The sequence below is a fragment of the Bos javanicus genome, chromosome 29 (assembly GCF_032452875.1).
Source record: "Bos javanicus breed banteng chromosome 29, ARS-OSU_banteng_1.0, whole genome shotgun sequence".
In the NCBI taxonomy this organism is placed as follows: domain Eukaryota; kingdom Metazoa; phylum Chordata; class Mammalia; order Artiodactyla; family Bovidae; genus Bos; species Bos javanicus.
This window is the reverse complement of record NC_083896.1, coordinates 28532271-28548741: the sequence shown is the minus strand read 5'-3', so window position 1 is coordinate 28548741 and position 16471 is coordinate 28532271. Positions and strand designations below refer to the sequence as shown.

General features: G+C 43.2%; 1 protein-coding gene across 14 annotated transcripts in view; it reads left to right on the top strand.

Annotated features, from left to right (window-relative positions):
• The window catches only part of SIAE (sialic acid acetylesterase), a 38598-nt gene that overhangs the window by 1076 nt on the left and 21051 nt on the right, over nt 1-16471 (top strand). For 9 of the 14 annotated variants that reach the window (XR_009734529.1, XM_061406277.1, XM_061406274.1 and 6 more), the window contains exons 2-4: nt 3364-3399; nt 4352-4513; nt 13223-13398. Coding sequence is in view for 13 of the 14 variants with exons in the window: in XM_061406277.1 (XP_061262261.1) it covers nt 3364-3399; nt 4352-4513; nt 13223-13398 (374 nt within the window). In the remaining variant the exon portion in view is untranslated. The remainder of the gene's footprint in view (nt 1-3363; nt 3400-4351; nt 4514-13222; nt 13399-16471) is intronic. The other 5 variants (XM_061406276.1, XM_061406280.1, XM_061406275.1 and 2 more) reach the window with 4 other exon arrangements.

The window sequence follows — 16471 nt, the reverse complement described above, 5'->3', positions numbered from 1 at the left end:
TTGCTTCCTTCACTCCCTTCCACCGCCCTTATGACGCCTCGCGTGGGGCAGCGAGAGCGTTGGGTTTATCTCAGGAGGGGAGGCCTAGGTGTGCCCAGACCGATGCTCTCAGGGTCTTTAAAGAACTGCGGGGACACTCGAAGGGGAGGGGGCGAAGCTAGTTAGATAATATTTGGAAACGGGTGACTGAGTCATCCAGAACGTTTCAGTGCTGCCCCCTCAGTGGTACCTTTGGGGAAGGTTTGCCCCGGGCTGGATTCCTTGGGGGAATTAACTTTTACTAGTTTAAGTGGTGATGATGGCTAAGACAGACAGCCCTCTCAACCAGTTCGGAGTATTTAAGACTCAGCTTTGATTCCTGCTCGCGGGCATTGATAGTGGGATAATAGCCGTTTTTTTGGGTAGGAGGATGACTCATTTTGACTATTGTCCTGGTCATATCGTGTCGTTTGACCCCGGGCTGGACGCTGGGTCACAGAAAGAAAGTTTAAGTGGGAGAACAGACTGCGTGCAGTAAAGGGACTCTTGCTCTGTGTATGAATCCGCAGAGTACATAGATGAAGACAAACTGCAGCTCTTAAGTGGTTTTCGGGGTTTAACAAAGGCATAAACTAGCACTCTGTATCGTTTCCTGATTCATCCCCACAGTGACTTTTGAGTTCAGTATATGAAGTGGGGAGAAGAGAAAGAGGGCCATTATTAGTTTTTATGTTAAAGGCTGTTAACTTTAACATCAGTATTTTATTTATCTTTGCCTTTGGGTCATATTGTTACATAACCTTAATTAACAATGTTTTTATTTTTTATTCATTGATGCTCTAGATTTTCTTTCCTTGGTATTTGGTTGCATATCCGGACTTCTTCAAATCATTCCCTCTCTTCCCATGTTCATCATGTAATATTTGAAATGTACATGAATATATGTAGCAGTGAAGCAATAAAATGAACACCCAAGGGTTTTACACACAATTTAAGAGCTAGACTGTTGCAGTTTTATTGAGACTCCAAGAATATTCCTCCCCAAGGGAGCTACTAGTTCTTCACCAGAAGTAACCACTGCCCTCATGTTGTCAGTCTACTTTTAATGACTACTTTTAACATCCCAGAACACTAATTCCTGTTTTTCTACTCTGACACCAAAATGAAGAAAAAATTGAAGACCTAAAACAAAAAAATTCAAATGTTAAATGTCTTGTAGTTGACAAAAACAATGACCAGTCGCACCACCTTTCTCCTTCTGTTTTGTCCATTGCTCCATTCCTTGGTAATGTACCACTGTCTACTGTTGTCAGCTTGGAATGTGAGCTTTATAACGACAAGGAATGTGACTTTTCTTTGCTTTACCACCAGTATCCAACTGTGGCAGAGTAGTGATTGCAGTAGTCTTGGAATCAGGTGGCTTGAGTTCTTGTCCTGTCCTGAACTACCTGTGTGATTTGGGGCCGAAGAAGTTTAACATCTGTCATGTGTCTAGTTCTCTGCCTGCCACAGTTAAGCTCCCCAGTAGAATGTAAGCTTCCTGCTGGCAAGGAATTTTGTCTGCCTCCCTCCCGCCCCCAACTTCTTTCCCTGTTGTATCCTCAGTGCTTAAAATTGTGCCTGGCACATAGTGCATGCTAAGTCACTTCAGTAGTGTTTGACTCTTTGCAACTCCATGGACTGTAGCCCGCCAGGCTCCTCTGTCCATGGGATTCTCCAGGGAAGAATACTGGAGTGGGTTGCCATTTCCTTCTCCATGGCACATAGTCAATTCAGTCGCTCAGTTGTGTCCGACTCTTTTCAACCCCATGAACCCCAGCACACCAGGCCTCCCTGTCCATCACCAACTCCTGGAGTCCACCCAAACCCATGTCCATTGAGTTGGTGATGCCATCCAACCATCTTATCCTCTGTCATCCCCTTCTCCTTCTGCCCTCAATCTTTCCCAGCATCGGGGTCTTTTCAAATGAGTCAGCTCTCTGCATCAGGTGGCTTAAGTATTGGAGTTTCAGCTTCAACATCAGTCCTTCCAATGAACACCCAGGACTGATCTCCTTTAGGATGGACTTGCAGTCCAAGGGACTCTCAAGAGTCTTCTCCAACACCACAGTTCAAAAGTATCAATTCTTTGGCACTCAGCTTTCTTTATAGTCCAACTCTCCCATCCATACATGACCACTGGAAAAACCATAGCCTTGAGTAGACGGACCTTTGTTGACAAAGTAACATCTCTGCTTTTTAATATGCTGTCTAGGTTGGTCATAAGTTTCCTTCCGAGGAGTAAGCATCTTTTAATTTCATGGCTGCAGTCACCATCTGCAGTGATTTTGGAGTCCAGAAAAATAAAGTCTGCCACTCTTTCAACTGTCTCCCCATCTATTTGCCGTGAAGTGAACATAGTGGGCAACTTAAAATATTATAAAATATATTTAAATAAAAATATTTAAATAGTTGCAAACTATTTAAAAAAATTATCTAATCTAGTTGGGTCTCAGTCTGTTGATCAGTAAATAACATGATTCTACCCTAGGGTGTAAAAGATCCTTTCCATCTCTCAAATTCTGTAACTCAGAATAGAGTCGTGCACAAACAGGTTCAACGGATGTGTGTGGTCAACAACAGACTAACCGAGGGGTTGGGGGAAGGTATTTTCCCCCAACGTTTGAGAAGGTGGCTGCACGCACCCAGAACCCCTCATTTGCATGGTCTCATGCCTGCAGCCAGCCCCCTCCAGTATTCTTGTCTGGGAAATTCTGTGGACAGACGAGCCTGATGGGCTATGATCCACGGGGTCACAAAAGAGTCTGACACGACTTACTGACTAAACAACAATAACGCCTGCAGCAGCCAGTTTTCTTCAATCCCTTCCCTACCCCATCCTCTTTCTGCTTGGCTCTTAGGCCTTGGGTTTTCAGGTTTTGTTCCGTTTGAAGCACTTACCCAGGACTCGGCCTTCCCACGCATGCGCCTCTTCCCTTCCCCCCAGCAGGCTGCCAAAAGTGCTTATGCAATTCTAGACTGCTGTAGTCTCCTCTTAGAGCATTTTGCTCCTGGTAGCTGTGCATCTCCCGCCCAGTGGGTCTTCTGGATGATCTTTGATTGTCATGTAGATTTTATGATGGAACAAACTCCTGAGAGAGCTGAGGATGTCTAGGGACTGGGCTGTTAATTTGAAGTGCAGGACAAATAGGCCACCAAGTCTGTGTAGGAGACCCATTAGTGATACTGCCCTGTTAAGTATAGCCTGAGGGGCTGTCACCATTTGGAGCTTCAGGGGAGAAAAAAATGTCAACTTTGGTAGTTTTGATTCTCTTTCCTGCCTATCATTTTTATTTAAAACACTTGAAAAAAAAAATCTTAATTTTGTTAATTATTTTCTTCTAGGGGGTTTTGGTCTGTTTTCTTCAGATAAAGTGGGATGTAAGTGAAAAAATTTTTTTCCTTCTCTTATTAAGTTTTGATGAATTCACTGAGATAATTTGGATAGCTACTTGTTATTAATAAAATACTTCGATATAGGCTGGAGCTTAAAAATAGGAATGATCTCGTTAAAGTGAATTCTTATTCAGCCTTGTTAGTGACTATCTAGAATAGAATCCACAGTTTCAAGGGCTCTTTCTCTTTTCATATAATTTAGCTTGCAAAATGGGCGAATTGCAAGGAAATACCTTTGGTTCAGACACTTTGACCTTCTCTCTCTCACTGACCTTATTTTTTGCATCTTAATTGATTTGAATGTACCTTAGAAAGAGTCAGACTTGTCACATAAACTCATAAAGGTTTATTTAGAATCTTCAGTGGGTTGTCAAAAAAACACAGTAAGGAGAGTTATTTGAGGGAAATTGACACTGAGAATGGAAGAGGGGAGATAAAGAGTGGAGGGAAAAGATTAGAAAGGGCTGTGATGGAGAGAGGCAGCCTCTTTATTCCAATCTATGAGGAGTGGGAGTGGCAGTGGAAAGTAGGGAAAGGAAGTGGTTTATTTTTCTCATAAATACCATCTGTGAGATGCATAAAAAGAGCATGTTTGGTGATTTTGGGGGGAGGGAGTCAAGTGTTAGGGCCAGGCCTGAGAGCAAAGGAACATGAGGAGCTTTGAAGGGGAGGAGGCACGTATTAAATGGGTTGTCCCAGGCTCTTTGAATTTTCCTTACTGGTCATCTTGTTCTATGATGCATACTGCTGGAAACTGTCCTTGTGATGCTGCTTACCTAATTAGGAGGAATGAGATCTGGTTTTAGAAAATTGAAAGGACAGGGTAACTTGGAATTCTCACGTATTAAGACTGCGTGTTCCTCGCTGTTTCACCAGATTCAATCTGGCACTGAATCTCTCCAGTGATGCTCGTCTAAATATTTGCTGGATTTTTCAGATGTTGGTTTTCGCTTTGCTTCGTACATCGACGACTACATGGTGCTGCAGAGGGAGCCTGCAGGGGCAGTGATCTGGGGTTACGGCACACCCAGAGCCACAGTGACGGTGACGCTGTGCCGGGATCAGGAGCCCATCATGAAGAAAGGGACCCGTGTGAAAGGTAAGACAGGTCAGCCTCTGTTCAGCTTTTGTCTTCTTCTGCCACCTGCTGGATGATGTGAAAATGAATGCTAATAGTCCAGCTCAGGTTACCCATCCATCCATCCATCCAAGTTACTTGAGTATTTACCATGTGTACTGAGGATACAAAGGAAAATAAGACCAAGTCAAAGCCCCTGTCCTCCAGGATCTCGTGCAGTAATGGGAACAGACACCAAGCCATATAGTGAGCGTGGTCAGTGCTGACGGGAGGTGGAAATGGAGTGTCATGGGATGCAGAAGAGAAACACCGCAGGTTGGATGGTAAGGGAAGGTTTCCACTGGAAGTGACATTTGAACTGAATCATGTGTAAAGGAGAGGTCGTCGTACTAGGAGGGTTAAGAACCTAAGCCCTGGGATTCACTGTTCCCATTCAGATCCTGTTTCTTAATGGCTATATGCCCTTGGACATTTTATTTAACATCTCTGCATCACAATTTCTTTATTTTAAAACAGTGATAAAAATAATATTTAGGGTTATTTTGAAGATTAAATGAATTAACACATATCAAGTACCTCAAACAGTGCCTGGTGCGTAATAAGTACTGAATAAGTGTTAGCTGTTATTATTTCTGGGCTTCCCACTGGCTCAGTGGTAAAGAATCTGCCTGCCACTGCCGGAGATGCAGGTTCGATCCCTGGGTCAAGAAGATCCGCTGGAGAAGGAAATGGCAACTCGCTCCTGTATTCTTGCCTAGGAAATCCCATGGACAGAGGAGCCTGGCGGGTTACAGTCCGTGAGGTCACAAAGAGTCAGTCATAACCTAGTGACTAAACAACAACATTGTTATTGCTGTCATTATGTTATTTAGTCAGTCACTCGGGTATTTACTGAGTCACTACTAGGTGTCAGATACAGGGTTAGGTATTGGTTATCTAGTGATGAGCAAAACAGAAAAGCTTGGAGGTTAGAGGAGGAAACAGAAAAATAATAATCAATTACAGTGAAGCGTGATGCCACACTGGGGAAATATAGAGTGCTGTGAGAGTGTTTAGGAGGGATAGTAAACTTAGTCTAACTATCCAGGGTCAAGAAGATCCCCTAGAGAAGGAAATGACAATCCACTCCAGTGTTCTTGCCTGGAGAATCCCATGGGTAGAGGAGCTTGGAAGGCTACACTCCATGGGGTTGCAAGAGTTGCACGCAACTTAGTGACTACACCACCACCACCCGCAAGGCTTGTTTTGAAAGATGAGCAGGGCAGACCCAATAGAGGGAGCAACCTGGGCAAAGGCATGGAGGTGTGAGTGAGCCTGGGTTGCTGGAGGAGTGACAGGCAGGTTGGTTTGTCTGGACCACTAGGGTGTGTGATGGTGGATGGCAGGAGATAAGGCTGGAAATGGAGGAGGCTTGTTTGTCATTTCCAGGGAGTATATACACTACTTTGGGTAGATGGCTTTTAAGCAGCAAAAGAACACAGCCAGATCTGTATTTTAGAAAGATTACTCTGGCTACACTGGGGAAGAGGAGTTGGAGATGGATGAAACGAGAAGTAGGTGGGACCTGTTAGTAGGCTGTTAGGATATTCAGGCGATAGACAGGGAAGGCCTGACTCCAAGTAGTGGCTGTGAGGATGTTCAACAAGGTGAGAATTAGCAGTTAGCAGACTTCATGAGCAGAGAGGTCATATAGAGGAGTCTCTGCCTAGAAGAGACAAGGATGTATTAGGTAGTGTGTGGAGGAGCTCGAAGTTCCAGGATGCAGGAAGGCAGGTTCAGGGCTGGGTCAGGTGGAGACCTGGTTGTATTATATCTCAGTTAGAGGTCTCTCTACAGCTATGGGATGTTGAGGTGGGAGTCAGACAGGTGAGGAGGCTTCTCTGGGGTGGGTGGTGGTAATGTGGGGGTTGGTGGCTTGATAAGGGACTTGAATATACATGTGACAGCAAAGCTTGTGAAAATTTTATTGGCCCCTGAAAACAAAGATCACCTGATTAGTTTTGTTAATGTACAGGACCAATATTCAATCCAGAGTGATGCAAACGCTGGTGCAGACTTTTAATAATTCATTTCCAGGGCCTTCCCTGGTGGCTCTGGTAAAGAATTGCCTGTCGATGCAGGAGACACGGGTTCAATCCCTGAGCAGAGGAGATCCCACATGCGATGGAGCAGCTAAGCCTGCGCACCACCACTGTTGAGCCTGTGCCCTAGAGCCCATGCTCTGCACCAAGAGCAGCCGCCACCATGAGAAGCCCACACACCACAACTGGAGGGTAGCCCCCATTTGCTGCAACCAGAGAAAGCCCTCGCAGCAATGAAGACACAGGACAGCCAAAAATAAAAAAAGAATGCATTTCTTTCAACAAACATAAAGAAAGTATGTACTAAGTACTAGGCGTAGGTGCAAGGTAAGTGCTTCTGGTTCTTGGGTTTTAACAAGACTTTTTAGCAGAAGAGGCTTATTGGGTGAAATTCAGAGAGCTGAAAGGGGAACTTAAGCTGATTGAGAAGTTGTTCTCTGTTAGATATAAATGCTGTTGGTGACTTGTAGGATATACTGAAAATGAAGAATTTGGGAGACTAGTAGTGCTTTCTTTTTGTGTTGCGTCATCTCAGAAATAAGCAGTATGGAGTACAGGTAGTAGTACTCTCACTAAAATGACGTTGACTTAAAGAGCTAAAGAACTGATGCAGTTGAATTAAGTTTTGGCTTCCCAGGTTCTTCAGTGGTAAAGAATCTGCCTGCCAGTACAGGAGATGCAGGAGATGCAGGTTTGATCCCTGGGTCAGGATTATTTTTGATTAATTTTAATTAATTAAAACAATTTAAAACAATTATTTAAATTTTTTTGACCGTGCCCCACAGCATGTGGGATCTTAGTTCCCCAACCAGGGATGGAACCTGCACACCCCCCAACCCCTGCACCCCCAGCATTGGACGCACAGAGTCTTAACTGCTGGACCCCCAGGGACGTCCCAAGAATTGATGTAGTTTAAAAATAAGAAATAGGATTTCTTTGATGCTAATGATTAACATTACCAATTAATACTTAGGAGACAGAGGTTGCACACTACTGTAGAAATAGAGCAAGCACATAATATGTAGCTTTTCAGTCTTAAAAATGTTCTTATGCATTATTTTTAGTTTTTTTACCCTTTTGTGGCTGTCGCAGGACCAATATTTGGAGTGGCCAGAGACAAGGCAGGAGAGTAGGTGGTGACAAGAAGAAATAAAAGCGGATAATTAGGAGATGAGCCCCTCTCCTTCTTTAGTGAACCTGTTCACTTATCTTGAGTTCAATTCTGTGAACGCCAACTGAGGGCTTATTATTTATAAGAAGCTAGAAACCCTAGAGATTCAAAGAAGAATGTAAGTAGTGTCCACCCTCCAGGAACCCACTCGCTCATGCTGTCCTTTCCTTTCCCATTTAGCAGTTTAGGTTCAGCTCAGTTGCATCACTGAAAAGTGATGCATCGTTTAGAGTTTGGATGTATAGCAGCAACTGACGGGAACCAAGTGATTCATGGACTATTGATGGGAATTTCACAGGGAAAGAGATTGTTGTTATTGATGGGGTCGGGAAGGGGCTATTTGGTAGGCTTCCACACTGTCTTGGTAGAAAAAAAAGGTACAATAGTTTATACAGATCCATAAAATAACTTCAATGGACAGCTTGCTCTGTCCTGCCCATGAAGCAACATGGATAAAGTGATATTTGGAATAAAAAAGATAGACATGTAGGAAATTTCACTGGGCAGTGAAGGAAATGTGTTTCAAAGGAGACACTGTGGGGCATTTTGAAGGGTTGACTTCTATTTAGATTCTGATGACGACCCTGGGATTTTCAGCCAGACTACCTCATTTGGCCACTCTGTCCATCTCTGTTAATATTTAACTTATTACCTATAATCCCCTAAGTGCCCACAGCAAAGCAGAATTTAATGGCATAAAGGGTTTTGTCCAGTAGACTGACACTTGAGCTTTGGGAAAGTTGAGACCTGAGGGATGGCTGGGAACATGGTCAGGTTCCGGGCCTGTTTATGTCATCAGGTGACGCTTAATGCTTCTTTCAGAGACAAGGTGTGAACTTGGGGCAAGGAGCCTGTATCCTCTCACTTTGACACACTTTGGGGGTGCACCTGCAGGCGATAAAATGAAGGTGTATCTGCTTGAATTTGTCATCATGATCGAGGTAAAGAAAAGCTCAGAAAGCCTAAACCTTGTAGAAAGTAAAAAATCTGCATTAGTTTTCTATGTCACATAGTAAGTTATCGCCAACTTAGGTGATTAAAACAACTTACTTTTACTATCTCTGTCGATCTGAAACTTGGCCATCGTTTAGCTGGGTTCTCAGAGTTTCAGAAGGTTGAAATCAAGGTGCTGGCTGGGCCAAGTTCTCATCTGGAGGCTCCAGTAGGGAATGATTAACTTCCAAGCTCCGTTAGGTTGCTGGCAGAGTCCTGTCCTTGTGCCTGTAGAATTCATGGCCCCATCTCTGAAGCTTCTCATCTCTTACCTCTAGACCCTACTTAAAGGGCTCACCTTCTTTAGGTCAGGCCCACCCAGAACAATCTCCCTTTGAGTTAACTTCAAGTCAACTCATGAGGGATTATTCATTATACCTGCAACCCCCCTTCATCCTTTCTAGGTAAGATAACATAATCATGAGGATGGCATCTAATCCCCTCTGCCATTTTCTGTTGATTAGAAGCAAATCATGAATTCTGCCAGCACTTGAGGAACTCTGCAAGGGTGTGACTTATTGGGGGTCATCTTTGGCTGTGTCTGCCATAACAGGCTATAGATTAAGGAATTTACAGGAATAGTTTTATTGATAGAAAAATACTTAAGCTTTTTTTTTTTCATTCATGGTGGCGGTAGAGATGAACTTTATACAGAATAATGCAGGTCTGGAAGGGGCAATTTGGGCAGTAAGGCCTCCTTTACCTCCAGGTCACTTCCACAAACCAGTGAGCCTGTCTGCAGTTGGTGGGGTGCCAGGGTTCTGTGGGGGAACAGTGACTGGGGGCTTCTTCCTGATCCAGGTTTTTCCTCTTGGAAAGGGAAGAGTTGTTGGATAATTTTCCTTTTTCTCTTCTTGGCTGCTGAGATTTGGCACAATAACCTGAAAAATAATTAACATCTGATGTGAATGGCAAAGAGGAAAAAAGCAAGATGTGCTTTATGACTAATCATGTCTCTAGACCCATTATTTTCTTTCTTTTTTTTTTTTGCCTTTGATTTGTTGATTCTTCCCATTTTAAGGTGGGGGCTGGTCTGGGGGATGGAGAAAACATGGAGAGAGTTCTTTTCTTATGCCTGTGGCTGGAAAAAGAAGAGAAGAGGGACAGTGAGAAATAAGCCACCAGATACGCTAGTGGTTGGGCAGGGAAACACAGTCAGTTTGCGTGGCTTTCTTGTCAGTATAACCCGGCACTGGGGTTTGCTCTCTGCCCTTACTTGGTGATGCTCCTGGCACATGGTGGGCACAATGAAGGAAGGACATGTATCTTCCTGGATGGAAGAAGAAAGAATGGAGGAAGCAGATGTTTGATTGCAGCAAAAATGAGCATTTACATAAACCTGGGCCTGGATTGGTAAGAGATATGACAAGATGGCAAGTGATGGGAGCCTAGAGGAAGGACCCAGAACAGCTGTTGCTCGGGAAGCCCATTGGGGTCAGCAAACGCCGCCGGCTGAATAGTGAGCTTCAACTCTTGGTGGTCAGTCACTCAATTTTATCACTTGGACTCAACCTAATGGACTTTGTGGGTCAATGGTTTCTGAAATCTACAACTAGACTTCACTGGCCTATGGTCAGCTCCACTTAAACAGCCAGTCCTAAATGGATGGGCCAAGGCCGAATCAGTGCTCCTTGTGGACCGTCCCACCCTTGCTTTCAGTCTAGAAACAGTCTTCACGAGGGCTGTTCTCCTTTGTATACACTTTGTTGTTCAGGCAGTAAGTCATGTCTGACTCTGTGACCCCACGGACTGCAGCATGCCAGGCTTCCCTGTCCTTCACTATCTCCCAGAGTTTGCTCAAACTTATGTCTGTTGAGTCAGTGATGTCATCCAACCATCTTATCTTCTGTTGCCTGCTTCTCTTCCTGCCTTCAGTATTTCCCAGCATCAGGTTTTTTTCCAGTGACTCAGTTCTTGGCATCAGGTGGCTAAAGAATTGGAGCTTCAGCTTCAGCATCAGTCCTTCCAATGAATATTCAGGGTTAAATTTCCTTTAGGATTGACCAGTTTGATCTCCTTGCAGTCCAAGGGACTCTCAAGAGTCTTCTCCCGCCCATGGAAGTAAATCTGCATTGTTTTAAACTGATTGTTTCTGAGTTAGTTTGACCATTAATAACCTCTCTGTAGTGGAGCTGGTTTCTCCTGCCTTGTGTGGCAGTTAACTTTACTTGACCCTGAGTGTGTCAGAGTTTTTCTTTTATGAAGTGGGAGAGGAAAAGAGCTAGAAACTAAAAGAACTCGGGGACTAGAACAGAAGGAAGTTCTCAAGGTCTTTGAGGAAGTTGAGAGGTTTCCTAGAGGGAGTGGTTCTGGAGAACAAGGCTCTCGATGCCTGGTTCTCTTCAGATGCTTTGGGCTCTAGGGGGAGTGCCTCCTCTGGCTGAGGTAGGGGGGTGGTGCTGTGTTTTGCCCAGCTTCCTCCCCCTTTCCTTCTTTGCCTTTTTATTGCTGGGCAGCAGAACTTTTCAGAAGCTCTGGGGAAGGTGGTTTTCCACACCAGCCATATTGCTTGGATGGAGACTAAGTGCAAACACCTAATTAATAGCAGTGACTCAGAATAGCATGTACTGTAGTAGAAGGCTCAGAAAATAGCCCTGTCCTAGGTTTTGCAGGGATTGACCGCATTATCACAAATGAGTAACGTTGATGACAGGAGGACGGAGCTCCGGTAAGAAGCCTGGGGAGACCTTGGCAGGGCTGCGGTTGGGACAGCTGGAGAGTCTGCCTGCTCAGACGAGAGCACCATACGGATCACCTCACACCTGTGCGGTGCAATCTGTGCTCGCTGCCCACTGTTTCCCAGACAGTGGTTTTTGTGCTTTAGGTGCATTCTGCATTTAATGTGTTGATGTCTGTGGCGATTGGTGGTGTAAAAACAATAGCAGACATTCAGTCCTGGGCTCAGTTGCCCTCTCACGGGTGGGAATAGCGGACTCAGTCGGCTCTGCTTCTAAGGGGAGTGACCTGAGCCCTTTCACCGTTGCCTAAGGGTTTTGGATATTTCTCCCAGGCTCTGAGTAATCCTTTACCATTTCAGCCTTTACCTATCTCCTGCCATGTGTCTGGACTTCTCCCGTTAGCTCTTACTGACTAGGAGGATCTTAGCATGTGGTACAGAGTAGGCACTTGGCTGGTATTTTTGTTTTTTAGTATTTTTATAATTGATATTTTTTCTCGTTGGTACAATAACCTTGGCTTCCCAGGTGGCTCAGATGGTAAAGACTCCTCCTGCCAAGCAGGAGAAGTGGGTTCAATCCCTGGGTCAGGAAGATCCCCTGAGAAGGAATGGCAAGAGAAGGAATTGCGACACATTCCAGTAATCTTACCTGGAGAATTCCATGGACATAGGAGCCTGGCGGGTCCATGGGGTCACAAAAGAGTTGGACATGACTTAGTGGACTCAACAACCACAACGATAACCTTAGGATGCCTCATTTGCCGTTCTTGCCATTCCTTCCCTTTGAATTGACATTGATCTGATGGGCACAAATTATCAATCAGTCCATATTCTTCAACATTATGCCAAGAATATTTCTTTTAAAATGATCATCTCTATTTTATCTATTTTGTCCTTCCACTTCTTCAACTTTGTTCGTGTGGTTTGGTTCTCCTAGGCATAATTTTGCCACTTGGAAGATATTCTTCTTGAGTTTCCGAGTATGATGTTGGCAGTGGTGGTGGTATGAGTGGGTGAGAGGTGGGAAGGTGGTGGGGGGGTGGTTCCTAAGGAATATGCTATGAATTTCTGAAACAGGGCCTTGGATGGCTTTTCATCTCCTTAATTGAGTCCGAAAACATTAAGACTGGTAAATAACTCTGTGAAAATAATTAATTGGGTAAGTCTAAATATCTTCTTCAAAGAGAGATGAATTTATTTGCCTCCTACTACTTCTTTGCGTCCATTTCTCCACTCACCTGTTTAACTGTAGATAGAAGAGCCCAGAACCACTGGTGTTTTTAATCCCCAAGAGCAACGTGGGGAGGAGGTGGGGGTGTTGATGACAAGGATGGTACCATCAAGTAAGTTTCAGATGATGAGTGGTTTTCTCTAACCTGTGCTCACATTTGATTGGATAGTTCCAAGTTAGTTTGGGGCACTGTAGCTCTATTAGATTATGATCATGTTGATTTTGACAGTTTGGTGGTATAGTAAGAATTTCCATCTTGCGTTTTTGTATTAAACTCCCTTGCATTTAATATCTATATTTTTGTCTGTCCTTGCTTAGGATTATAACTGGGTGATTTACTTTTCTTATAAATGCTTCAGTTAAAAGTAAGGAGGGATTGTACAGATTAAAGAGAGCCACACTACTGCTTTTGTTATTTCTGTTGACATGTCTAAAATTTGGCTGGTCTTCATAGCTTTGGATCCAGTTCATCACAGAAGAGGGGAATTGCCACAAATAAGTCTGATGCATGACTCTGGGCTTCAGTTTCATTTTAGTGGATTGATTCATTAATTCTGGAGCCTTGTTACTATTTCAGCAGACTCTAACACCTGGACAGTGGTACTGGATCCTATGAAGCCTGGTGGACCTTATGAAGTGATGGCACAGCAGACTCTTGGGAGGATAAACTTCACTCTGAGAGTTCATGATGTCTTGTTTGGAGATGTTTGGCTTTGCAGTGGGCAAAGTAACATGAAGATGACAGTTTCACAGGTAATTTGCAAGGTCTCAGTGATAATAACGTTGATGATGAAGAAGAAAAAGAAGGAAGAGGAAAGGGGCGAGGAGGAGCAGGAGGTAGAAGCCAAGATCTGTTCTAAGTGCTTTCTCTGCATGTGCTAATTAATTCAGTTGAACAACTTCATAGGGTGAATACTTATAAGACATTCATAACTCACAGATGAGGACACTGGCCCAGCTGAGTTTAAGCTCCTGCCTAAGATCACAGCATAATTGTGGAGCCAGGGTGTGAATGTGACCCCAAATCCTGTTTTGCTAGTCATGGCCAGTGTGCTGTCAGTGTGTGGGGCACTACTTTCTCACTTTCCTGGGCTAAAGGCAGAAGCTGGACAGTATCTGATGGTAACGGAGATTTAATAGCAAATCAGGGGCCATGTAGATTACTCTTCTCTTTGAATGGTCTTAGAAGATGAGCTTCTGGAGACAGCCTAGGAGATCAAAACAATTAGATTTTGTTTTGATGCTGAGCAGCTAACACACTCTGTCTTTTGTTGCCATGGAGATTTTAAAAATTGAGACTGAATGTTGGCTTTGCCTCTTACTAGTTGTATGGCTTGGAGCAAATCACTTGGTGTTTATGAAACTTTGTTTTTAAAACATGCTTTTAAAAACTGTGGCTAAAATGAATATGACATAATGTTTATCATTTTAACTGTTGGTAAGTGTACAGTTCAGCAGCATTAAATATATTCACAATGCTTTGTGTACCCAGTCACCACTGTCTATCCCCACAATTTTATCATCATCTCTAACGTTTACTCCATACCCAGTAAACAATAAATCCCCCTTTCTCCTTCCTCCTGCCACTGGTAACTCTATCTTGCTCTCTCTCTATGCATTTGCCTCTTCTTGGTACCTCCTAGAAGTGGAATCATACAATAGTTGTTCTTCTATGTCTGACTTATCTTTCTGAGGATCATGCTTTCAAGGTCCATGCATGTAGCTTGTATCAAACTTTTGTCCCTTTTTATGGCTGAATTGTATTCCATTGTATAGGCCACATTTTGCTTATCCATTCACCTGTGGATGAACACCTGGGTTGTTTCCACGTTTTGGCTATTGTGAGCAATGTTCATAGCAATATTAAATCAATGCTGTGAACATTGATTTACAGATAATCTGTTTCAGTTCTTGCTTTCAGTTCTTTTGGATATATGCCTATGATTGGAATTGCTTGGTTAGTTCTATATTTAATTTTTGAGGACCCATCAAACCATTTTCCACAATGGCTATACCATTTTACATTCCTACTAGCAATACACAAAGGTTCTAATTTCACTGCATCCTCACTGACAGGTGTTAGGTTTCATTTTCTGATTATAGCCGCATTAGTAGGTGAGAAGTGGTATCCTAATGTGGTTTTGATTTGCATTTCTCTGACAACTAGTACCTGCCAAGGCTGAAGGAAACACATAATTTAGTATTGAAGATTGTGTTAGTTTTTGAAAGAAAGCATTATAATACATTTAAATTGTGTTTTTATGTAAACCATGACTTCATTGAATTAGACTTTAATTAGGTCATAGTACTAATTTGATCAGAATATTAATTAGGTCAGAGTATTAAAGTAACCATCATCTTTATTGAGTGAATTATAATCATAGAGGCTAGACCTAGAAAGAAGGCAATGGCACCCCACTCCAGTACTCTTGCCTGGAAAATCCCATGGACGGAGGAGCCTGGTAGGCTGCAGTCCATGGAGTCACTAGGAGTCAGACACAACTGAGCGACTTCACTCTGACGTTTCACTTTTATGCACTGGAGAAGGAAATGGCAACCAAACTCCAGTGTTCTTGCCTGGAGAATCCCAGAGACGAGGGAGCCTGGTGGGCTGCAGTCTATGGGGTCGCAGAGTCGGACACGACTGAAGTGACTTAGCAGCAGCAACTAGTGATATTGCATATTACTTCATGTACTTATTAGCCATTTGTATGTCTTATTTGAAAAAATGTTTATTTAGGCCTTTTGTCCATTTTTGAATTGGGTTGCTTTTATTGTTAAATTGTAGGAATTTTTTTATATCTTTGAGGTATTAATCGCTTGTCAGATGCATGGTTTATAACTATTTTGTCTCATTCTCTAGTTTGTCAGTTTCATTTTTGAGGGTGTCCTTTGATACATAAAAGTTCTCAGTTTTTATGGAGTTCAGTTTATCTGTGTTTTCTTTTGTTGTTGTCTATACTTTTGGTGTCATCTTCCTGATACTGTTGCCAAGTCCAGTGACATGAAGGTTTTTCCAGTGTTTCTTCTGAGAATATTTTAGTTTTAACTCTTAAGTTTAGGTCTTTGAGTCTTTTTGATCACTTTTTTTATATGTAGTGTAAGATGAGGGTCTAACTTCATTCTTTTGCAAGTGGATATCCAGTTCTCCCAGCACCAATTGTTGAAAAGATGGTTCTTCCCCTATTGAATGGTCTTGGCACTTTTTTTTCACAAATTCATTGGCTTTATATATGAGGATTTATATCTTGGCTTTTTAGTCTATTCCATTGGTCTAAATATCTCTCCTTATGGCAGTACCATACTGGTTGAATTACTGTAGCTTTGTAGTAAGTTTCAAAGTTGGGACATGTAAGTCTCCTCCAAGAATTTCTTTTGTTAGTGTCAATCTTTCTCTGTTTTAGTCATGGCCTTGTAGATTAATTTTTCTTAAATTGAAAACTAGCATTTTTGTCTCCCAGAGGCTTCACTGGGGTCTGTTTATGCCTGATAGAAGGTGAGGAGGAAGAGCACTCCAAGGGCTCCCAGGTAGGGATGGGCATACTCAGTAAACAGAAAACCCAGTGCAAACAGGGGGAATGCCAGCCTGTCGAAATGTTGTCAGTGAGGAAGCTCAACTTGAAGTATTCCTACTTCCATTGCTATTAGAACAATGGGTGAGTCTGACACATAATGAGTGAGTCTCTTAAGTGAAGCAGGAGAAAGAGGACATCAGAAGGGCTTCCCTGGTGGTCCAGTGGGTGAGGATCTGCTTGCCAGTCAGGGAGCACAAGTTCGATCCCTGGTCCGGGAAGATCCCACATGCTGCGTAGCAGCTAAGCCCCTG